At 36.6% G+C, this 25,471-nt stretch overlaps 1 protein-coding gene across 1 annotated transcript in view; it reads left to right on the forward strand.

The window, feature by feature from the left end:
- The window catches only part of EYS (eyes shut homolog), an 868,863-nt gene that overhangs the window by 836,415 nt on the left and 6,977 nt on the right, over positions 1-25,471 (forward strand). Inside the window, exons 46-48 of the mRNA XM_027698171.1 lie at positions 1,675-1,849; positions 8,765-8,937; positions 20,859-21,020. Of these exons, the coding sequence (XP_027553972.1) occupies positions 1,675-1,849; positions 8,765-8,937; positions 20,859-21,020 (510 nt within the window). The remainder of the gene's footprint in view (positions 1-1,674; positions 1,850-8,764; positions 8,938-20,858; positions 21,021-25,471) is intronic.

Genomic DNA, 25,471 nt, shown 5'->3' on the forward strand with positions numbered 1-25,471 from the left:
CTCCAAGTGTGGTCTAAGGAGTCCCAAGACAAAAGATTACAAAAAAAAGGTAGCGTATAATCTCTGAGTGCACTGTCTTGATTTCTGATTTCAGTTTAACTGCATAAAACTCTGATCTTCAGAATCTCACTAAGTGTAACTCACAAATTCAGAAGCTTCTTTTGAGTTCCTCTTGCAAACTTGGCTCAGTCAGAAAACCTCTCCATTATTCAGAATAGTTGGCAGCCTCTCATTAAAAGGGGCCCAGAACTGGCATAGCAAAGGGAATTCAGGTCAGAGAGAAGGTCAGCTGATCCCTCTGCAGAAGGTTGTATAGTGTTTGCTACAACAGGCTCAAATTCCTGCTCTGACTCCTTCATCTGCATCCCAGTGACTACAAATTAGAAAAAAATAGGGAAATTAAATAAAAGTTTCTGTTGAACTTACAAAGCTGGGCCAAAATACTCTTGTACCTACTACTTGCTTTGTTGCAGTGCTCAAGAGCTATTTCTAACCTAGATGGTACAGTTAGACTGTGGTTGATACAGTTAAACTAGTCATCAACACAAATGCCAGTTTATTTTCCATTATGACCTTAGCAGTCCTTGGGGACTCACTGTGCTTTCCATTGTTTACACAGAGCTCTGGGCTGCTTTTTCTTAGCACTCCAGCAAGACTCAGGAGAACAGAACATGCTTTATCTGCTACCGATAAACAGATGAAACATTAGTTAGGATTTACCAAGCATAAGGTGGACTAAAAACCAACCCTGTAAACAGGAAAGAACAATTAATACAAAGATTGCAAATAATCATCAAATTAAGCTATTTTTATATTGCTTATTATGAGTTTCTGAATAACCAGTTATATATCAATGTAGACAGAACTACGAAATGTGCGTAATATGAAAAATCCTGTCTAAGAAAGCTATTTTTAATAACATTGTTCTAACTGTGGTTAAAATAGTGATCTTGCTATATATATTACTTATATTTTGTTCAAAACAAAGTATATGACTATAAAAAATCCTACTGGATATTCATTGGGTCTTTCAGGTGCAAGTCTTCTTCTTATGTGATTTCAGCGAATCATGCAAAAACTCACATTAAGTGATGTTTTAAAAAACAGTGTAATAGTTACTTGCAATCTCCATATCATATCCTTTCCCTGCTTTTAATATTAAGCAGAGAGCCTCTGGCATGCACTGCTGAATAGCTACTATTCTCAAGATTTCAGACACTGTGGGAATTCACTATATCTCAGCTAAATTGAATAAATCAGATTTAGAAAGGTATGAACATTTCCAAATACATACTGTACTAGTATAACTAAAGTGGTTTAAAACCCGATTTTTAGTTTTTGTATATATATTTATGTATATACCTGGATAGCATCTCTAAAGTGCTTAGGGCTACCTTTAAATGTGACTTTACATCACTTGGATGCTTGTGTATATTTTGAAAGGTTATTTAGGATTTGATCCAAAAAGATATAGTATATGGCATCAACTTCAGTTTTGCAGAATATAAATTAGCACATGGATCCATAAATATGATTAAGAAATACTGATGGATTAAGTTAGGCTAACTATTCTGTGACACCACTAGAAGAGCAGACTCTCCACTGTCCTGTTGTTTGGTTTGACTTCCTATGTCTGTTTTAAACTTCATTGATTTCTTTCTTTCTGCTTTTAAGGTTGCATTTTTGATGTTCAAGTTCGTACAAGCATCAATCAAGGGTTTAAATCACCAGGCACTCCAGAAGGACACCCCAATTCTGGTCGCAATGTTGGGCAATGTAAAGATTCCCCATGCAGTTTAATAAAATGCAGAAATGGTGGGAAGTGCATAGAAAGGGGCTCTACTGTTTAGTAAGTATATATATATATATATATTTCAGAGTACAGCATAGACTGACGTCTAGACTAATAGCTATGGTAATTTAGTGTGTTGATAATAGAAGGAGCCTAATAGAAAGGGAGAGAAAGAAAGAGAGAAAAAGAGAGAAAGAAAAAGAGAAAGAAAGAGAGAGAGAGAGAAAGAGAGAGAGAAAAAAAGAAAGAGAAAGAGAGAGAAAGAGATAAAGAAAGAGAAAGAGAGAAAAAGAGATGGACTAGTTCTGCTCCACTGAAGTGACTGGCATCCAGACTTACTATGAAATGTAGAACTAGATGTGACAGTTTTTTAAAACAAGTGAGCAGCCAAGGTAGCAGAGAAGTAGTAGTGAAGAGGAGAGCTTGACTGTCCTAATGTTTGAATGTGGTTGATGAGGCAAAAATAGGTGACTTCTGTTCCCTGGAAATCAGTATTTTCACCTAAGAACCCCCTTCCTGAAGTAAACCACTGACTGCCCAACATCAGAAATTTCTGAGACAGTTTAAACGTGTAGGAGCTTCAAACATTGTTTGAACTACGTCAGTTCATCAGACAAGCTGTTCACATGGCTGATCTATGGAATAATACATGGTAGCAATGACAGCTCAACCAGAAGACAAGTCTGCAGTCTTTCCTGCCTTGTCACTAAATCTAGATGGATCTAAGTGCCCAAGGTGTAAGGCATGGTAAAGAACGAAGAACATTCGCAGTTCCAAATTGCTGTTGTGTGTCAACACTTCCATTGTAATAAATCTTGTTTTCAAACACTTTGTAATGCAGGTGTAAAACCTTTGCTGACAAGCAATTTTTTATTTTAAAAGTATCTGCCAAGATTAATTATACTTGTTTCCCTTCCTGTGCTTTCACATATGTTCATTTATTTACACATATTTGCAACACTTTTTTAGAAAGAGAAAAGTGCTGATTTAAAACTTTTGAAGACACTGACTGAAAACGCTGCAAATAACAAGACAGATTAGGAAGAAAAAACAGGCTTCACACTGTGGAGCCTCTGTGTATGATGCTTCTTAAAACAACAAAGACCTGTCTTCTGTGTGCTACAAAAAAAAAGTTTGCATACCTGTCAAGCTGAAAATAATCTACTTGACTCTGTATTGGAGAGAGAATTATAGGGTAATTGATTTTGCTGTCATGACAAAAATCTTCACCCGTTAGAGAACCGGTACAAAACTAGTGCTTTTAAAGTTAGTAAGGCTATACTGAAATTTGGAAAACTGACCCTGAGATTCAGCATACAGTTCCCTCCCCATTCCCCTTATGAGCGTATTTATATTCTCTTAAGTACAGTAATGAAGGAAATGCTTTGAAAGATATAATTTGGGATTTCTTTCCAGTTGTTGCGCTGCAGTATGTCCCAACTGTTGCATTTTGCAGGATCCTTTCAGAGTTAAACCCTTACATTTAGAGTCTTTGATTTTTCTAAAGAACAAGAAAGGATAATGGCCCTCTTTACACTTATGAGCATATTAGAGGAGATACAAAACCAGAATTTCAAGAAAAAAACAAGTATCATAAATGTCAGCTGAAGTATGACACCTCCATTCACCCATCTAAATCCTTACTTCAGCAACTTACCCAGCCATGCTAAGCCACCTTAATGTCTATAAGGGACACAGAACCACCAGCAGCAGCATCTAGAGCACCTTTGGAAAGCAGGTGGAAGCTGGTGACATGAAAATATTGCAAGTTTGATATTATAGGCAGAGTTCTTTTTCATCATTACAGTTTAATAATTTGTATTACAGATCAGTTTAGGGATTGTTCTAAAATTTGTGGGCATTGGAGGGTTGTAATTTGTCTTTTCTATGGTTTTTTTTTGTATTTAACTTGTAGTGACCTATTACTGAATTATATTTCTGTCTTCATATTTCAGACAGCTAGGCCTTCACACACTATGTGTATGCGCATGCATGTATCAGTAATGGTCACCTTTCCCTCTCACAAAAAAAAAGTGAAACTTTGCCAAAGAGGTGTAGATGCAGCTTACATAAAATTTCTATCAATAGTAGCTGTCAATACCATCTCACATTTTCTCAGAGGGAACTTCCTTCTCTTTTAAAATCATCGGTGTTCCTTTGAAGAGCAGAGTCCTTGAGGGAACTGGATTTGCATTCAAATATTTTTTTCTCCTGAAATGAGATCTCTCCAGAGGTTTTTGTTGCTGTTTTGAGCTATTTTTATGTCCTGCTTTCACTACCCTGCCAGAAACTGTGCAATGCTATTAAGCTGTAGATTCAGTTACTATAGGGATAATGCTTTGATCTAAATAAAACCAGAAATACACAGCATTAAACTTTACATTCTGGCCAGCAACAGAGCACAATTGCTATGTTTTAATAAAATAAAGGGGAAATATTTGAATAATAAAATGAAGAATCTGTTGTTCAAGGGACAATAGTATTTCCCATTATTTTATTTGTGGCACAGAATCATATAAGATAGAAAACTATATACAACAAGATTGTCTGTGATGTGTTATCACATCAACTGCATTATCAGCAACTGCTCGTTGATGAAGTAAGAGAAAAAGTGTACCTTGTGTGCACTTTGAGTAGAACATCAGACGTAATGGAGAGAACTGAGTTTGCTAAATGTAAGCATGTAGTGTCACTTTAGATACCCCTGGGTAGACTGTTCGGCCACCAGTTGCTGCTTCAGAAGAGCTTAGGACTTGCATAAGTCTGTTGTATCTCCAAGCCTCATGTGGGTTTCTCAGTACTCTATAGCTTTCAAAGAGCATCCGCCACTCAGGTGTAGGAAGTTAAACCATACCCCTCTATGGCAGAGGTATATCCCATAAAATGAGCTGCTGTAGTCTCGTTATTAGGCTAGATTCAATTAGAACAAATTTTCAGTGCAAGGATGGAATCAATATTTAACACAAGGACATACTTTTATAGTTTGTAAGGGAAAAGATATTTAGCTATTTAATTGTTGTGGTTTAGAACAATGCAAGTTTCTATTTTGGGAAGTGAATTTGCTGTCTAAAAATTCCATTCCATGGTTCTCTTTGTTTACATACAGTTAATTCCCTTCCAATCTTAGTTTCTTCAGACTCCAGTTTTACCTTCTAATCTAAAGATGGACTGCTTTTTGTTAATGCCCTAGTTTTCCACTGCGTGAATTTAAAACCACTCTTACTTAGAGATCTACTCCCTTGCTCAACATTTTTCACTTCCAATACAATACAAATTTAAGAACTGTGTCCAGAAATCTGCAGTAGTTTGAGTAGCCTGATGTGGACAACACATGCTGATACAAATCTGAGATGTCCTGTAATATCTGAGATAACCATATGATGTTAAGAAATGTGTCATTTCCTCCTGGAACAGTGATTAGAGTTTCAGATGGCACTAAATATCTATCTGATCTAAGCTGTTTTAACTAATTAGATGAATTAGGGAAGCCTCTGATCTCCATCGACTACATGCCCGTTTTACATATAGACTCCTAAATTCAGGTGTCAGAATATGCAGAGCTGAACTTCTCCTCATTTGTTTGATTTGACACCACATTTGCATAACCATAGGAAGTTCCATATTTGTTAGCATTGAGAATGATATTTTAAACATGATATTTTCTATATTTAATATAAAAATAATTTTTGTTTAATTTAGGAAAACACATCGGATTAAGCAAACTTTCCAATTCTTCACAAATCTTTTAGAACCTTTAGTTATTTCCCTATAAGGTTCAAGAAATGCTTCGGGTTTGACTAGGATTTTGTGTAGTAATATACAGAGATATTTCTTACATAATTTGTAAAATAAGATTACTTTTCAATAATTTTTTTAAATGTTGCCTGAATTTTTACATTTAAAAAAATTATGCTTTGTTCCATAATCAACAGTGACATACACTTATTGTCCTTGCTTATGTAGAAACCGTGTTACTTGTTTGAGATCTAATTTTGGCTTTCGTAAGGGATTTTGAACTCAGAAAACCATTCTATGAATATTGCATGACACTGTTAAGAATCTGACAAGACAACAAGAAGAAGAAGACATTAAATTAAACTATCCTTGAACTTCCTAAATACAAATATTTCAGAACTTGAAGTGGTATCTGAAATTTCCAGAATTGAAAGAGAACTTCTGTTATATTTCTCTGGGATATGTGAATTTGAGAGTTCTTGTTTCCTGAACTGACTGTCTGCATGTACATGCTGTGAAGTACACCCTATTAAGTGTGTACTTAATAAGAGTCCTTTGAGGATTCAAAGTTATCCAATTTGTTCTCGGACACACTATTAAAGTTGTATATGAAAGACTTCCTACCCTTTCCCACCTAAAACCATGCTTTATTAAAAAATAAGAGATATTTTGACAGTTGTTCTTGCGAAACTGGAGTATAGAAGAATTAATTTAATCTATGTTCTTCAAAAAGCTGAAAATACGGAAGTATTTTGCAGTGACATTTAGCTCCTAAGACATATAAACTCAGAGTATCTCCAGCTGAGCTAAGCATATAAGATCCCATCACAATCAGTGGGGGTCCAAGCCTTTACAGTTGTCTAAACGTTGGCATTCTAATGGCACAGGTCCTGGGATACCTTTTCTGGTCTTCACAGCGTGTCCAGAAGAGCACAAGTCTTCTGCAGTTCTTCTGTTTTATCTGCTAGCTTGACATCTCTCTCAGATACACTATGTATCAGATGGCAGATACAATTAGACCCATGGCATTAAATAAATGTAGGACCTTATCATTAGAGTCATGCATGTGTTGTTTTGTAGGATGGATTGTGCTCCAGTTCCTGTGACTATTTCAGCTGGATACCCTCTGATTAGCATATGAGCTCAGGCAGCTACCTGAGGATCCCATTTCCTAAACTTGAGCATTCAGTGATCTCCATCAGAAACTTGTCTCCCTGGTCTCAAACTGCTTCTCTCATATACCCGTAGGAAGGCCACTGGGGGCACCTAATGTAATGTAAAATTAGCTGTCGATCTCAGAATGAATCTTGCCTGCTATACCAAAGAAATACCAGAAGTGTCTGGATGATGCTCTACTTTTAGGTAGTTCTGCAAGGAGCAGGGAGTTGGACTCAACAATCCTTACGAGTCCCTTCCAACTTGAGGTATTCTGTGATTCAAAATGAGTCTTTAAATCCCTGAGAGCCAAGGCACTAGTGATGTTGCAAGCTTATTAGGTTCTCCTGGTCTCGAAAAACAATAAGCAACCATAACCAAGAAGATATAAACTAGACCAGCATGGCAGGCCACATGATGGAAAGGATTTGACATGCTGCCTCTTCACCTATCCCTCTGAAGATAAGGAAATTTTGGATCTAAACTTCTCAACAAGAGTCAAACTTGCTTAAGAGTGTTACATAGGCTTCGTTTGTTCATAGACCATTGTCACTGTAGGCCAGCAAACATGTTCAGCTCTGCGCAAATAATTTTCAACTCATCTAAAAACTTTTGCTAGGTCATGAAACACAAGAATTAAAAGAAATTTAAACAGACATATGCATACACAAGCAAGGGAAAGGGGAAGAAGCCTCATGTATGCTGCCCAACAGCAGTAGCTTCAGCTCCAAGCACCCTGTCTCACAGTCCAAGGAAAGGACATTGCTGTTTGCACTCAGGAGTTAAATTACTTCCCCTTCTCAGTAGCTTTCATGCCTCAAAGCATAACATTTATAGCCAAGACAGAAAGCATTCTGATGCTGATTTTGATGAATTGAGGTGCTTTTGCTTTTGCAGGGTCCTGTCCTCTTTTCCCCTTCATTCCAAATAGATGTTTATCACTCTGAAAAGTTTGTTAGCTAGGTTTTGTTTACTTGTTGTTGTCTGATCTGAAGGTTTGGTGAAAGAGAAGTTTCACAGGCTCCTCATTATCTTTTATCCAGAAGCAGTGAGGTGATTAATGGAGGAAATGTAGCTCAGGGAGTTCAAAGAAAAAGTCAAGATTTTGCACATAGAAAAAAACCCCAAACACTGGCTAAGAATCAATCAAAATATATGAGTTTTCATTCTTAGTCTTGAGAGAGAAACCTTCCAGAAACAATCCATAAGTGCTTTTATTCAGGGGAACAATTTTTTTATCATAAAATATTACTAAATTCTAAAATACATATTTCATTTTAATTTTTGTAAGGAGGGCATTTTAAGTGCCAAGTGTATTCTGTATTTAAAAATTCCTATAAAATTCATACTGATTTTAAATTTAGATGTATGATTTTTTTGTTTGTTTATTTCCCTGGCCTGGACGAAAGAAAGGCATAAAGAATAGCAGACAATAACAATTACAATGATTCAATCTGTTTAGAAAATTTGCTTATGGTGTAGATTTACAATCATAGATACATGAAATCCAGATTGCCACCTCTTTCATGGCCGGATCCACTATCCTTTTTCCATCAAGTGCTTCAACAAACCTACCTCTAATGTGCCAGTTATAAGAATTTAGAAAATTAATAAGTGAAAGGCAGTTGCTGACAGACTCCTATTAGTAGTTAAAATTTCAAACTGGTAGAAATTTCACTTATGCTAACATCTGGGGTTTTTTTTGTGGCTGCTCTTTGCTGCTTACCTTGCCCCTTTTAATGTCCACTTTAACTCCTCCTAATTTATGAAGCCAAGGCCTTTTTCAGTTATTTGTAGAGCAAAACACACACACACAAAAAAGCTACAACCCCTTTTTTTTTAACAGATGCTAATATTGTAATCTTAAGATTCAAAATAAAATGTTTCCTATTAAGAACATTCTTCTTTTAAAATAAAATGAACATACAAAGAAGTTAAATGAGGAACTTTTCTGTTAACCAGTTTGGATCAGATTATAAAATACAGGTATCCAAACTTGAAAATCTTGATCTGATTGCTACTGACATGTTGATTTCTTTTGATAAAAACATTGAATTCTTTCCTTTCACTTACCCTCCACAGCTGTGACTGCCTCGCTGGATGGAAAGGTGCATTTTGCACAGAAATAGTGTCGGTATGTGACCCTGAGCATGATCCTCCACACCTGTGTAGGCAAGGTGCTACCTGTGTGCCACTGCCTAATGGCTACACATGTCACTGTCCTCTTGGAACAACTGGTACCTACTGTGAACAAGGTATGTCAAACGGATAGTGCATTGTACAGTTGTGGGATAATGCATAGATGTAAAATCACAGTATTTTGCAATATATCAATTAAATGTGACATAGAGATACAAAGTACAAAATAGATTTTATTTACAGAAAGTGAATTTAGAAGTAATTTAAAACTATGAATTGTTAGATATTGTTTTCTTACTCTGCTCATTTTTAACACCATTTGTTCCTTCCATTTTTTCAAATCATTCAACCACATTCATAGGCAGCATGAACATGATTTGTTATATGCCAAGGGGACAGGAAGCATTGCAGAGAAATGTTATAGTGCTTAGTTCAATTGCCAAACTCACCATAATGAAGTATGATGAGAAATACACTTGACATCTCAGTACTACTGCAGAAGGGGAAAGCATCTGGGACTTTATCTACTTTCTACTGATGCTAATGGAGAGGTTCCTGGTTTTGCATTTCTTACCCTTATGTCTAGGAATCCTTTGTCTGTCTTCTTCTCTGAGAGATTACACAAATGAATATTGAACAATGTGGAAACACATGTGCTGCAAGCTCAGGGACTTTTCCTGTGAGTGCTCAAAGTGTGCTCTGAGTGTAAGGAAATGCAGTACGGTCCACACCCTCTATTTCACAGCTCTTAGATTCATGTTAATATTGTACAAGTTTATGTTTTTCCTTTGAGAAGCTCTCTGCAGAACTTTTGGAGAACTCCAGTTACTATTAAATAGCCCCCTTTCCAAACTGCTTTTCAAGGTCCAGCCTCCCTTATTGTGTGAGTTGCAAGCACAAAACTGAGAAGCTGAACTTCATCTGACCTGATTTGCAGTCCTCACACTATAGATGGATAGTTTTTAAATCCCATTACATTTTGAAAGAAAAAGAATATAGCTTCTGGAAAGTCATTGTTAAATTCCTTATTCCTTGTAAGAACGTGCTTGCTTTATTGCCTCTGCTGCAAAAGCTGTTCAAGGCTCTTTCTATGAACTTTTCAACTTTGAATTCTCATTTCAAGTGAGGTTTTCAAAAGTAATGTCATCAGGATCCAGAATACTGATCACCAGGGCATGTGCTATACATAAAGCAGGTAATTAATCAGGTAAACTCCCCTGTGTTCTGGTTTCAGAATACATTTGGATCTTCTTATGATGGGCACTATTATCAGTACAAATAGCTTCTATCTGAGCAACATAAAATTGTATTTTTTGTAAATTGTCTTCCTTTTAGTAATTCCTCCACCTGGTAAACACATTAGAGGGTTCCTCTGTTTTATTTAAAGGACTATTTCTTTTTATGAATAAGGACTATGGATCCTGACCAAACTCTTTGCCCTGTATTTCACCTTACTCTGGCAGAATAATGAATTATCATGAGATTTTTCAAAGAGCAGTTTGCTCTTTTAGTGGGTGGCAAATTGCTAAAAAAAAGCTGCTTATCAAGATTGAATATCTTATCTCTAGATTAATGGTGGTTATTGGAGCCAAAAGAAAAAGAGACAGAGAGCAATGAACAGCCAAAGGGTCCAGGAGAAAACAAAGGGTAATTAAATGATGGAGACTAATGAATGTGCAAGAAGGAAGGGAAAAAGTGTGAAAAAAAGATAGAAGAGATTTATGAGGTAAAGGAGAAGCAGAGTAGAATAACAAAGAGGGCTTCACCAAATAATAGCAACTGGTAAATACAGTACAACAGTATGGATTGCACAGGAACAAGTCAGGTGAAGTGAGTAAATGGGGCAGTAGGGGTAGAACCACAATAATACAGAAAAGTACTCTGAACACAAATATTAAGGGCACTTAGACACAAACTGGCAATAATCAAACAATTATGTGCTTAGAAAACACTAAAAATGTTCTAGGTTCTTTATGAACTATGTACATGAGAAATGAGAGATGAAAGCATATGTACAGATGAAGATGAAACTGTTCCTAACTGTGATGTGTCCTGCTTAGAGCATCAACTCAAACCACCAAGGATGCAAAGACTATCAGCACAGAGATACAGCACATTATGCTTAAACTTTAGATGTCTGAGCTGCCCTAACAAGTGTTCGGTAGTTGGAAAACTAAGTTAGAACAACACTAAGCCCAGGGAGAGCAAGATCAGTTAACACAGTTGTCATGACATGTATGGCCTGAAATTCACAGTGCTTGCTTGATCATCTCACAATGATCATTGCCAAAATGTAAATACTGAGCAATATTCTCAGGAGATTGCAGTGAGATGTGTGTTAAATCATGTGTTTTAGAGGAATTAGAAGAATCAATCCAGTTGATGAAGAGAAGGTAGCAGTTTCAATTACTCTGCATTTCCTATAGGCTGTACACAACCAACTAATTATTACTATTCAGCAAGTAATGCGCAGGTATTTTGTAGTCTGAAATGCTGAGAGCAAATATTTCATAGTATATTTCAACTTGCCAAAGCAGGTGCCAGGACTTGCTTTTCCAGAAGAAAGATCAAGAGGTTTAGCAGGTAAGAAGATGCCTGTGAAATTTAAGATCAGCTTTGGAAAGGCAAGCATCCATAAGGAGCATTAGGAAAAATGGAGAGGGTTGTAAATTAGATCTAAATGGGTCCAAGAAACAAAGCCTTGTCAGGCAAGGCAGGATAATACACTTACTCAAGAATAATTTAAAGCTCTACTTCTTAGGTGTACTATGTTGACCAAACCCGTTAACACTCGTAAGACAAGATGCTTCTTCAAGGGTGTTGGGTTTCTAGAGTTAACACTGGTGTAAACAAACAAAAAAAAATTATTAATTTATACTTTCAGAAATAAAAGTGGTTGTAATGAAATGGGAAGGAAATGGAAGATTAATGCAGGAGTCTTTAGTGTTAACATTGCCATTTGGACTCAAACCACTTTCATGTTTGTGGCACATGAAACAGCAAAGAAAGCTGTTCCACTGGTTTGAAACAGTCACAGCTATGACAGTAACACAGCAAAGACAGCCCAGTTCCTGAAGTGCATAAATGACAACCAACATTGGCAGGATCTGGCACAGTGTTATTTCTTAGTTAGCACTCCTATAACCACAAAGATTAGATGTATGGGGGAAGTAGTTTATTCTGAGGTTTTTTTAAAATAGTTATGTTTTCCACAACACCAAAATATGATGTTAATAAAATATTTTGTTCATTTGATTTAAAGTTTGAAACTGAAGTACCACTCTAAATTGTCTTCTGATTAAGAAGTGAAGCCTGTCTGGAGCAGCATATAATTCAAGTATTTCATTAACACACAGTGTTCAAAACCAATAAAAGGTTCCAGCTCCCAGTACTTTGTCTGGGGAGTCTCCTGCATGACTTTGCACACCAAGTTCCAATTTATTCTTGTATTAATGAATATCTTTGTACTTAGATCTCTCAAAGGCTTTCTGAAGGGGAAGAAGTCTCTAAGGACCCAGTTGTTTAATTCTCCTGAAAGTATATAGTAGACCTCTTGGCATCAGCGTGACTACTACGCTGAGAAACAGTGGCCAAGATAAATGCCAAGGATGATTCTTCCTGAGGGAGAAGAAACAGTCTAAAACCCCTGTGCTGCAGATAGTTTGATTCGCTGGACGTTGTTATTATATATATGAATACAATATTTTTCTTATATTTCGAAATTACTAAGAAATGCAAACTTCAAAAATACAGACATGTTATCCATAATGCTTGTCTGCAATTATATTCTAATCTCTACTAAATTCTATTTTAGCAGCTTATTCCTCTGATAAGAACAGTGTCCCTGTGTGAGGCTGGTAATCCTGTCTCCAGCAGTAGACAATAATGAAGTTTTAAAGAAAAAATAAACACAGCAACTATGTACAACATCTCCCTGAAGTACTCTTCTAGCATCCAAATGTTCGTGGCTTATCTTTTTTGTTTTGGTTTTTTTTTTTTTTTTAAATTTATTTTTCTTGCCACTTATTTTAATGGATTAAATCAACTCTCTCATCTTGGCATAAACAGTATCACTAAAGGTGGTGAAAAACTTGAGCAAAAATAAATTTGAAGTCAGTGAAGTTTCTCTGACATTAAGCATTGACATGTATTTACACATAAGATAGAATTTCTCTAGGTACTAAGCATATTTATTTCCTAGATAATTTTGTAGAGGAATTAAGAAAACCTGCAATATCAGATTAGTTAATTGGAGATTTCATAGAACTGATAATGTTCTCATTTAAGGGAACAGCAATGTAATATTTGAAAGATTCTATAGATGGCACTATTGGAGAAGACTTGCCAGTGGCAAAAATAAACATGGTTTTCATGACAATATTTCTATACATTTTAAATTATTCAATAGTTTTCTTTAGCAGGATTAGTTTTATGACACATACATTCATAAAATCTATTAAAATAATTTTTCTTGACTTCAAGGCATGATAATAGAATGCCACTGCCTTTTTCACAATGAAATAAGTTAATAAATAGATTTCTTCAACTATATATTAGTCTCTGAATTCCATAGCTACAAATACTGCCTGTCAACATACAGCTCTTGAAGAACTGAAAGCAAATGTAAAGAGCTTTTCATTGTTCTGTCCTTGGTTTAGTGAGATACTTGTCAAGCAGTAAAGCCATTTCCTTGATGAAAAAATGGCAAACAACTTCCTTGGGCCACATTTATCAGCTCAAGTCAACTTTCCAGATATTATTCTGACATCAAATTCCATTACTCTGATACAAAAATACAGCAAAATTTTTGATAGTACCTGAAAAACTGATAGAAAAGAAAAAAAAAGTAATGACAATTCTATAACTATTTAATCCATCTTCACAGTCATGGTGAATGAATGAAAAATGGAAAACTGACTTTTGAAATAATTTTAGCTATGAATATCTTTTTCTTTCTGCATAGTCCAGAATGTTACTTGACATATTTTAACTGCTACTGTAAGACAGATTAATTCACAGTATGATTTAGCTCAAGACTTGGCAATATACCTTATATACACACACTGAAGCACGTACACATGCATATACGTATGTTGGATTTATCTTACAGTGCAGTTAGATTTGCACAAACTATTTCATAGTTACTATTTGTAAAGCTTTATTTTATTTAAAGGTCTACTGCAGGCACTTATTAACTTGCTGTTTTGAGTGACAGTGATTATTTCCACTGTTATTTCTTGAAACTTTGAGGCAACATGAGTAAAGCTTTAAATAGTAGCTACAGCAGTCCTATCCTGTAAGGATAAAATGTGCTGTTTGTTTTACCTAAAAAGCAATATAAGCTTTCAAGTTTGTTAGTAATAGTCTAGTAAACGTAATATTCATGATAGGCACAAGGAAACATGCATTTGTAATATCTATCTGTATAATTTAAAAGGCCAAGTAGAATAAAGTGAATTATCTACTTAAATACATCATATATAAACTCAAGGGAAGTCATGTATGACACAGTGAAGGAGTTGATAATACCCTCCACATCAGGTCAGCCATGTCATCATGGGATGTGATGTCCCAATAAAAATTCCATCATTTACTTACCATTCCCTCCAATCACCCAATTGAATAAGGACAAGATACAGCCAGCCAATTAGCACTTAGCAAGACGACTCTGGAATTATTTAGACTTCCTCTATGAGCACAACTGATTTGCTAGAAATATGCTTCTCACCTTACTTTGTGAAGGTGTTCATAGTTAGTTAGTTAGTTAGTTAGTTAGTTAGTTAATGGTGGGAACTGGTTTTAAAGGCAAAGCATGTAGATTTAAGTGTCCACATGTGAGTTCAATACATAAGTTTCCATTATAAATGTCTAGTCAATAGAGTCAGTGAAGCTATTTAGTTAATAAGAAACTTTTCTAAATGTAGATGCTAAGGTCTGTTTGAGATGCCCTGGCATTCAAACTTGTATCAAAAAGCATCAAGACAGGATTCATAGATATGGCACAGGACCTGCTGGATGCCTGGGCTTTTCTGAAATGGCAAATAAAGGTAAGGCAATAGAGGTTGTGAAAAGTAGGTACCTACATTTAGGAAACTGAATGGAGCCTTGGAGGAGACTACTTCAGGAAAATGTTAATTTCTTTATAGATCTGTTACCTGCGTTGCACAATGATGATACTCATTTGCCAGAGAACAGGACCTGGTTACATGGCAATACACCCCTTTCACCTTGAAGCTGCCAACTGCTGCAGGTCCTGTGTTTGCTGTTATACCAATCAGACCCACGTGGATGGCCTGGATGCACTACAGCATCTCAGTGGCAAGTGAAAAACATGGTTAAGCAACTAAATCCTGTCTTACATCGTAGTTCACCACAATGGGTATTTTCCTGCCTATAGATGATATGTATAGACAGCTAAATGAAAGTGTCTTAATGCCAAAACTAATCCCTCCAGTTTTATAGTAATCTATTTCCTTAGATTACTTAACTATTCTCATAAACAGCACGCAGAATACCAGCTCTCTTATACTCCAGTCCTCCTCAAAGCACATTTACGCTGTTGTCAAACTAAATCCAGTCCAAGATAGAAACTAGAGTAATTAAGTGTTAGATACTTGACTCTTTACAAATTGCTGTATCAGGCTGCACTGAGATACTCACATTCCTGCCCAATCCCCCAGTCTTTCGATAATCAGAGGCTTCCAGTGCCAAAATGGTCCCAAAGAGGGAATTTCAAATTGGGTGTTTCTTCTTGCTGGTTTCATCTTGAAAGCACCTTAGGAGCATTTCAGTAGCTGGAATAAGATTATGAGCAAAGCCAGGCATGGATTAAATATTTGTAGATTTTTTTGTGTCACATTTTCTAATTGCCTAGTGATTAAGCATTCACTTTCACTATCATGATGCAAATACCTAAACACATATCTACCATATCCTCAAAGAATATTATAATCACTGAGTGATTGGGTAGGTAATGTTTTCTTTTTTTCCCCTCTATCGCCTAATCTCTTCCAGGAAATCTTTGTCTACTGAAATATTTGTTGGACAGAAGAAATAGAAATTATCCATATCCTGGGTATGCAGGATGAATCAGGTTCAGATTTCTGGTCCAAATTATTTCCTAGTACTGAGGTTTCATGGCTGCTCCCATTACAATTTTCTGCCTTGGATGACTTACTGATAGGCATTAATCTCTTAATATGTGTCGTACTGAAAGACTGAGGTCTACTGTTTTGACTTTGGCTAGTAGTAGCTATTTTAGGCTTTGGAAAACCAGAGATCTTTTAGGGATTTAGCCATATGCTCCTAGGTGTTAGTTCTTAGCTAATTAGGTCTCTAATTAGCTTACAGTACAGACTACAACTCCACTGCAACAAAACCAAACAGAACTTCACTTACAAAATTGCAGATTTTTATTCCAGTATTGCTCAGAATAATGATTGCCTCAGTCTCTCCTCTTCAGCGACAGCAAAGATCACTAATGGCTGCTGGTCTGCCAAAATCAGATTTCATGGGTACCTCGTTCTAATAGTTATATTTGAATTGTGTTAATAATTGATATTTATGTTAACATATGCTTATTACTGCACTAAAAGTTGAACTATAATCTTTTTTGCTATACATGAATTAGTTTATAAGTTATGACAAGTTAGTTCTTCAAAGATTAAATAAGTGATAATTCAACAGAAAAATACACTTCCATTTAGATAAGACAAAACTAATATTTTTCAGTTTTTCTAAATATTTACACAGCAAGAAACAATGCCCATGCAATATTAGTAATCTTTGGGCTAACCTCAATCAAATTGTATTGCATTAAGATGAAGATTTCCATATAGGCATACTTGTCATTGTTTTCCAAAATGAAAAAAAACAACTGGTGAAGCTGCTCACTCTCTATCTCCAATCAAATTAAAGCATTAAAAATTTCTGACTGTGGAGTTTAAAGCTTTCAGTGTTTGTTAGCCCATAGAGATGGGGCTGGTCTCTGGTCTCAAAGACAGCTCTGCTGAGGATCCCCAACAGGAGCTTCCTCCTGTATTGCTTCAGGAGTAGCTTTTAAATGCCCCTTGATCCCATCCGAACAGTGCAGCAGTGTCAAGATCCACTTGATCTGGACCTGGACCTTGACTCATAGACTGATTTATTTGCAGGCTTGACCTTAGCACCTGCCTCATCACTGTGGAACTGATGGTTCACTTCTCCAAGCCCAGCTATCAGATTCAGGGACTTGAGAGGCTTAATCATGCTTTACCAAGTGAAAAATGAGCCAAACGTGGTTTTTTCTGTGTCCTTTGTTATTAGGTCCACACTCCTTTGAGGAGTGACTCACATTTTCCTTCATCTTCTTGTTGGAAGCTGGAATATATTGCCCAGAGAGGTTGTGGAGTCTCCTTCACTGGCAATATTCAAGAATTGTCTGGACTCAATCCTGTGCCATGTGCTCTAGGATGCCCCTGCTTAAGCAGGGAGGTTGGACCAGATGACCCACTGTGGTTCCTTCCAACCTTACCCATTCTGTGCTTCTGTGATTCTTTGCAGCTTCATCAGATACTCATATTCAGCTTAGAAAAGTGGGTCATTAATCAGATACAGAAGTATTTGCTTAAATGCCTGTTGTGCTTACAATGAACCTCACGGTGGTGTTGCAGTAAGTACTGCAGTAGTTACACAGCACAAGTCCTACAATTCATCTTATACGATTGGCAAAGGCATCCATTCACCTCATTTGCTTTAGCAAAGAGTTTCTCTGGAGAAAGCATATGTAAAACAGGAGCCGTCTTGTGCAAGCTGAGCTGCGCTTCTTATTTTCTTATCTTAGGTGAGAAAAAAACTTTGCTGCCAAGAAGACCACAGCGAAGTACCTCAGCCTTTGACATGACATGCTATTTTTGCATTTGCCTGCCATAAAAGCAAATTGAAAAGCTTAAATCGTCTTATTCTTCACCTTAAAACTTTGTCTATCTATAGAAGCAATTTTGCAAAAATGAAATTTCATACTGCTCACCTATGTGCACTGTGGTAGAGGGAATGCATTCTGTTCTGAGATATGGATGCACATTTCCATGTACCTGTCACGTCAGATTTTTTCCATGCACACAATTGGTACTTGCAGGATCTACAGATAATTTACAAGCAAATTAGAAGTCATTCTAGTACTTCCTATAGTTAGTCCTGCTGCATTGTGGCAAAATATGTTGCTTTCTGACACTTGTAAGATACATTTATTGGGAATAACCCCCCACCTTTTAGCATAATGGAAATATTTGTATCTTAGAAGTTTCAGAATGAAGTATATTAAATATTGTATTTGATATCTATAAATCAGAATAATACCTCCTTAATAAAGCATTCTGACATCTGCTGCTGAAGATATAGGTGTTATTTTTGAATACTCTATTTGTAATGTAAAACCATGGATTTAATTTTTTCTAAGTGATACTATAAAATCACCTTTTTGTCATTGTTCTTTTTCTCTGCTCCAAGGCTTTTTATGATAGCAATCTTCCTTTTATACACCTCCCAATGAAAAGCAATGTAGGATTTCAATCCTGCTGATTTTGCTCTCACACTAGTCATTGTCCTGCTTCCTACATAAGCAGTAAAGAACTAACTACATCGACAAAGTGAAACTGAATCTGCCATAAAGACTTTCAGATGCCTCACTGTACACTTTGCCCAGGATGACCTTTTAAGCAGCAGCATATTTTAATATAAGATTGACCACTGTGGCACAGTTCCTCCCTATATAAGTCTCGCTGTGCAAAAATTTGCTAAGAGAAGACTGACTTCCAAATGATGCATGAAGCAACAATGTCTATGTACAAAATGAATTATTATTGCTGACTGATTTTGAAATACAAAGACATCAGTATGGGGGTTATATCTTCAACTACCAATGGAGAGAATTGTCTCTTACCTACTGAAAAAATGCAAGCACCTAAAAATCCATATGGAATATTAAGTATTCCTTTGTCTTTTGTACCTGATAGTGTTTATAAGTTTTAGTGATATAAATTACATCACCAAATCTGTTTAGTAAGTTTTATTACTATTTATCTTCCAGGGTAATTGCTATTCTTAAAACCACTTTTATTTCTGGCAATTTTTAAGTATAGATGCCAGGAACTTCACATTTTTGACATTATGTAATGTATTACTACAGACACTGCCTAGCCTTGATAGCATGCACAACAGATATTATGATACTTAGGATGGGAGTGATTTGAAAATATATACATACGTTGAACAACAGTTCATCAAAAGCCTCATTCTGATCATTCAAGCATTTCATAAGTCCATTAAATTAATATTCCAGTGATTAAAACTTACTTTCAGACTTCCTGAGAATTTGTGACATCAAATCCATGCACCTTCCTCAGACGTATTAACTGTAATCTACTGGGGGAAATTAATGAAAAGGTCAGCTGTTACTACCCATTCAAAGAGATATCCTCAAGTCAGATTATGCTGGTAACAGGTGGGAGATCTGGATCCTGTATATTGGTGCATCTGGCTGCTGGACACAGTCAACCAGGTATACCTTGAATCCTACTCAGAGAGAGAGGGTGTGATAAATAGACAAATCACAAATCTTGCAGCATGCTGGCAGTATTCCAGCTTAATAACTAAGGCCTGCCTGCAATAAGTAGTATAAGGTGCAACTGGATGGTGAGTGGATTCACCAGTAGACACTATGCAGAAAACTTGAGTGTGGAAAGATAGCATAAGGTCACCTAAGAATGCACTACAAGGACATATTGAAGGTATATTTCAGTGAAAGTAAGTGACTATGAAACTATGAAATTGGGAGCACCAAAATGAAGATGTTGACCTCCTAGGAGAGAAGCAGCATAGCTTCAGCAGGAAAACTGAGAAGTGAGGGGGTCAACACTTACAGCTCAGGCATTTAGTACTGCTGTTTAACTAAATAGTAAAAAGAGCTTATAACACAGGTCTAAATACACCCTGCAAATTTAAATAGCTTGATTTATTCAGTGAATCCACAAATAAACTAACAACCACATGATAATGAATTAGCAAATAACTAACATAATTAGAGAGACTATTTACAACAGCATGTAGTGACAGGACAAGAGCGAATGACTTCAAACTGAAAGAGTAATTTTAGATTGGATATTAGGAAGAAAATTCTTTACTGTGAGGGTGGCGAGGCACTGGAACACGTTGCCCAGAGAAGTTGTGGATGCCCCATCCCTGGGAGTGTTGGATGGGGCCCTGGGCAACCTGGTCTAGTGGAAGATGTGCCTGCCCATGGCAGAGGGGTTGGAAACAATGATCTTTAAGGTCTCTTCCAAGCCAACCATTTTATGATTCTATGATAACTCAAATATGTAATGCCAATTTACTGAGAAAAACTGTAAATAGTTACATAAATAGTATAGAAAAGCATAATTATTTATCAGTTGGCTTAAGAAAGTTTAACCAGCCTGATTTTGTGGTGCATATGAAGAATTAGCACTGAGAGAAGAGGTAAGACAGGATGATGAAGTTTTGTACAGCTCAAAAGTGTACATTGTATCTTCACAGTAATTGTGTGAGTGCTCCACTTCAGTATAAGGTAATGAATTATCAAACATCTCAGCAGCAATTAATGAGCGTTTTCCACTTAAAAGGTACATTCTTATGACACACAAAGAAGCTCATTAAAAATCCTTCACTTAGATTTTAATCTGTATTTTGAGGAAAGAAATGTTTATTCTGACTCCTACAAAAGTACTTGCATTTGAATTTTTAAAATGTGTAAAATTTACAGTTACATTTATTTGAAAATGAATGCTAAGAAGATCGCATTTATTTTGCATTACAACTACAGCCTTGATTGTTAATGAAAATAAGACAGAAGACAATGGCATTGATTTGCTATTATCTAAGTTTTATTCTGTATCTAAGTTATTTTTATTCTTTGGAAAGGGAAGAATTGGAAGTCTTATGTACAGCATTTATGAACTACGAACGTCATTACGCAGCCCTCTCAAAATATCTTTCAGAAGACATTTTCTCTTGTATTTTTCAGGTATTTCCATTAGTGATCCATCTTTCAGAAGTAATGAATTATCATGGATGTCATTTGCACCCTTTTATATTCGGCACAAGACCCATATCAAACTACAGTTTCAGACTCTATCTCCAGATGGTATCCTGTTCTACACTGCACAGCAGTTGGGTACTCAGTCAGGTAAGGGTATTACAGCTTGCTGATATCATACACCCAGGTACTTTTTTGAAAAAGAAAAGCAGTACATTGAAGTGATTCAGGCATTTAGTCTCTCTAACTCCATGTCCTTGGTGACTGGGTTTTATCATACAATCACAGAATGTTAAGGGGTTGGAATGGACCTTAAAGATCACCTAGTGCCAACCCTGCTGCCATGTGCAGGGACACTTCCCACTAGACCAGGTTGCTCAAGGCCTTATCCAACCTGGCTTTGAACACTGCCAGGGCTGAGGCATCCATAACTCCCCTGGGCAACCTGTTCCAGTGTCTTACCACCCTCACAGTAAAGAATTTTCTTCCTAATATCTTACCTAAATTTCCCCTCTTTCAATTTGTACCCATTACTTCTTGTGCTATCACCACAGTTCCCAATGAAAAGTCCCTCTCCGGCTTCCCTGTAGGCCCCCTTCACATACTGGAAGGTTGCAATGAGTTCTCCATGCAACCTTCTCTTCTCCAGGCTGAACAGGCCCAACTTTCTCAGCCTTTATTCATAGGGGAGGTGCTCCAGTCCTCTTATCAACTTTGTGGTCCTCCTCTGGACTTGCTCCAACAGTTCCATGTCCTTCCTTTGTAGAGGATACCAGAACTGTACTGTACAGTTGTTTTGAACTGTGAATAATCACATTCATAAGAAAAAACATGCATGACAAAGTTTTGGATCAGTCTAAAGCCAGTAAGTATTTAATGAAGTTATTTAATGGTTCAGGAAATCACTTCCCCCTGAAAAGTAACCATCTTTTCAGAAGCTACACTAGGATTCTCAATTCGGGGCGTTGTCCCAGTGTTTTAAAATGACCCAAAATAAAGCAATACAAAAATTGATCAGACAAGATAATTGAAAGTGAACAGACTACGAGAGAGTTAATGAGGCTTCTCAGAACTGTAACTTTGTTGAAAAGCTTGTTGGTGAAGCATGCAAAACATGCAAGTTCTTCATTTCCCAGACAGGCAGAGAAAAAAATAACTAAATAAAATATTTCTACTATTTATAGAAGTATTTTCAAGTTTACTAAGTTAACATTCCTAAAACTTCATGGCAAGAAAACATAATTTGCCAGTATAAATACATTTTAAAATTTAGTCTTTAAAGTGTACATTTTTTGTAATTACTTTATTAGCATAATTATCTTTATATTGCATTTACATGGTGCCTTGCACCTTTTTAAAAAGAAGCGTTACATATCATTCATAACATCACCTTAGGGCAAATTTTCTGCTTGTATTAAGCAGTATGTTGTGCAAAAATCAGGCTTTGTATGAAAAAAAATTACTTAACTGTTTATCATGTATTTTTACATTCCTTTGCTTAAAGCCTAAAAACTCTTGAGATACTTCAGTAAACATACTCATCCACAAATGCATACAGATCCACATATGCCCACTGTACCACCATACTATTCTGTACACAGATGTTTTAGCAGGTTGATAATGCATCATACACTGCTGGCACCTCCAGTTTTCCTTGTTCTAATTGCAATCATATACAGAGAAGTAGCTTAAAAAAAAAATATATATATATATATGGAGCATCTGTAATACAAACACATGTATTAGCAACGAGCTCTGTCTTCTACAATGAATCTTTTATAATTCCATCACTTACAGGTCAAATTCTGAGCTTCTCAGTGAACAGTTCTCTCCTGCATAAACTAAGGCATTAGATAGGCCATGAAAAATAGAATAGAAAAAAAGGATCTCTCTCAAAAGAATAGTCAGAGGTCATGAAAGTAGCTAGCATATGATGAAATTAAATATCTCTTTGGAAGTATCAAAGAGAGTGCTAAGCCTGTTTAACTTGGGCCAGGAGTGGTTTATCAGAGGCATGCCCTCATTCTATTGCCATTTACGAATGTTTAATTTGCACAGGAAGGAAAATTTTCTTACAATCACTTTCTACAATTAATTCCATTTCAAAATAAAAAACATCTTATATAGAGTAATTTTTTTACAAATTTCCTACTTCCATTTTCACTGTCCTGATGTTTTGAAAGATTTAGGAAAAGCTAATCAGCTCGCTCTTTATATTTGCCTTCGTATAATCCTGTCAAATCCAGACAGAATTAGATTGATGAAAGACTCAGAAGTATTCTTAGCAGCCAGCAGATAAGAGTGAGCTTTCTTGTGGGGATAGGTTTAGAAAGCACTTTAAAAAAAGCCTTTTTGTCTTCACAGTTATGTAAGATTTAATAAATTGATTGCCAAAATCTCAGGATTTTGTTTCTAAAAATCCTTTGTAATAGGAAATAATTAGAACTTTTTTTCCCTCACTAGGTAATGCTTTTTTTTTTTTTTTTTTTTTAAAGAAATCATCTCTGACTACACAGCTAATTTAGCAAAGATACTGAATGGCATGTTATACATCGGCTTGGCTTGTCACCCATGTAAACATTACACTGGGACTTTCCCTTCAGGGGCAGGCGCTGCCAAATAATCCTCCCATCATTAAAAATAAAATCAGATCTTTAGTAGGTGAAGAAATAAACATCAGACTTCTGTTGAAACATTTCCTTCTGGCTTTGCTCTTTTCAAAGAACATTACGGAACTTTCTAGAAAGGGTGGGCAGGTGACTGTCTCCTTATTGGAAAGTTGATCTGCTGGTTCCAGCTTCTGTTCCTCTAACTAAATCATTACTTCAGTACAGACACTGAAACACCTAGCAAATGGGCATAAAAAGGAAAACATCCTATGAATCTGTTAGCAGAATTTCCTATTGTTCTGTCAGTCACCCATTTTGTTTCTTTGTCAGCTCTTTCTGAATGTGTATCATGACTTTAAGTCTGGTAGTATTGATTTCTGCAACCCTAAGAAAATAATTGCCAAAGTTTGGCAAAATTTATGTGGATATCTATAATAACAATAAGCTGGGAAAAAAGCCCAACCCAACAAGTGAGTTGTGTATGTGTATGTTAGTTCAGAAATTTGCAGATAGAATGACAAGGGGACTTTTTTCTCCTCTTTGATTACTTGTCCTGTGCACTGCTTCTGGGCAAGGTCTCGGCAAACATTACAGCATTCATGTGGAGTCCAGCACAGTGACAGTAGAAGGCCACCCACTTCACATTTTCTCAAGGGCAGTGTATCCTCTTCTACCAAAGAAAGCATGAGACTTAATGATTAAACAGCCTTTAATTCAGACAGGGCTTGCTTGATGCCCATCAAATGTTGGAACAACGTATATTTAACGGTGGATATTTGGGAAGGGGGAGATCCTTCAGGCCTCGTTTTAGTCCATAACCTGGAAGGAGTATGCCCTTCCACCCTGCCCCCCACCACGTGGCCCCTGGACCCCAAGACGGAGCACTCACCAGACCACCAGGGGAGAGAGGACGAAAGAGAGAGTTTAATTGTGGGAGGGGGCTTATATAGCCCTTGGGGACCAATCACAGGTGAGGGGTTACAATCAAGGTAAGGGGTTTACAGCCAATAAGGGAGGGGTTAACAAGGGACCAATGGAAACACCTTGGGACATCTTCCCAGGACACTCTGGCCCGAGAGATAAGGGATTTACAGTGGAGGTATAGGGAAAAACGCAGTGGCTCTGTAAAGAGCCCTCTTAACATGAGTTTAGACAACATTAAAAACTTCTGCTTCATCAGTCCACCTTTGGCAGGATTCTTTCCAAACATCCATTGCTACATATATTCAGTCCATTAACATAGCAAACACTCTATATACTTGCTTTTTTGTTGAGTCATAGCATTACTGAAGCTTTACATTTGTTTGCAGAGGTGGAATATGCTGTAGATTGCCTGCATTATTCCAGAGTTCAGGCCAGGGTGATGGAAAGGGCGATCTCTCCCCGATGAGATGAGAAAGAACAGTTATGCTGGGTGACTAAGAATGAAGTCAGGTTAATAAAAAGAATGGGATGACTCATGCTAAATTTAACACTCAACATTTGCAACAGCAGTTCTCTGTCTCTCTTTAACCAGATTATGTTACCAACCTGGTTTGAAAAACCTCAAAACTTTAATTCCTGATATTTAAGGCATTTCAGTTTATAAACCTGTAACATGAAAATAAGAGAAAGCCAGTAGGGGTGTGTGATGCCTGTGTGGTTTTATAAAACATTGTTTATGGTGAAAACTGAATTATGGAACTGGGCTAAAATCTTTTGGAAATATGTAAAATTGCTAGGATACCCACGAGGCAGGTGTGTTGTTTTCCTAACCAGAAACAAACTGATTATCCACCTACTTTTAAAACAGGACCTGAAGAGTGGTTAAGTCTTCTGTCTTGGCAGCCATGTCTCCTTAGCTGACAGGGACATAATTTCTGCTTTGTTACTAATTCTGGTATCATTTGTATGGATTAAATTAGCAGCACAGGAAGCCAAACTGCCAGGCAGAACAGACACCCCACTGAATTGTCTAATCTACAAATAGGGAACTACCCACCCCTTATAGAT

The sequence above is a fragment of the Neopelma chrysocephalum genome, unplaced genomic scaffold (genome assembly GCF_003984885.1).
Source record: "Neopelma chrysocephalum unplaced genomic scaffold, ASM398488v2 Primary Assembly neopelma1_23b, whole genome shotgun sequence".
Lineage (NCBI taxonomy): Eukaryota > Metazoa > Chordata > Aves > Passeriformes > Pipridae > Neopelma > Neopelma chrysocephalum.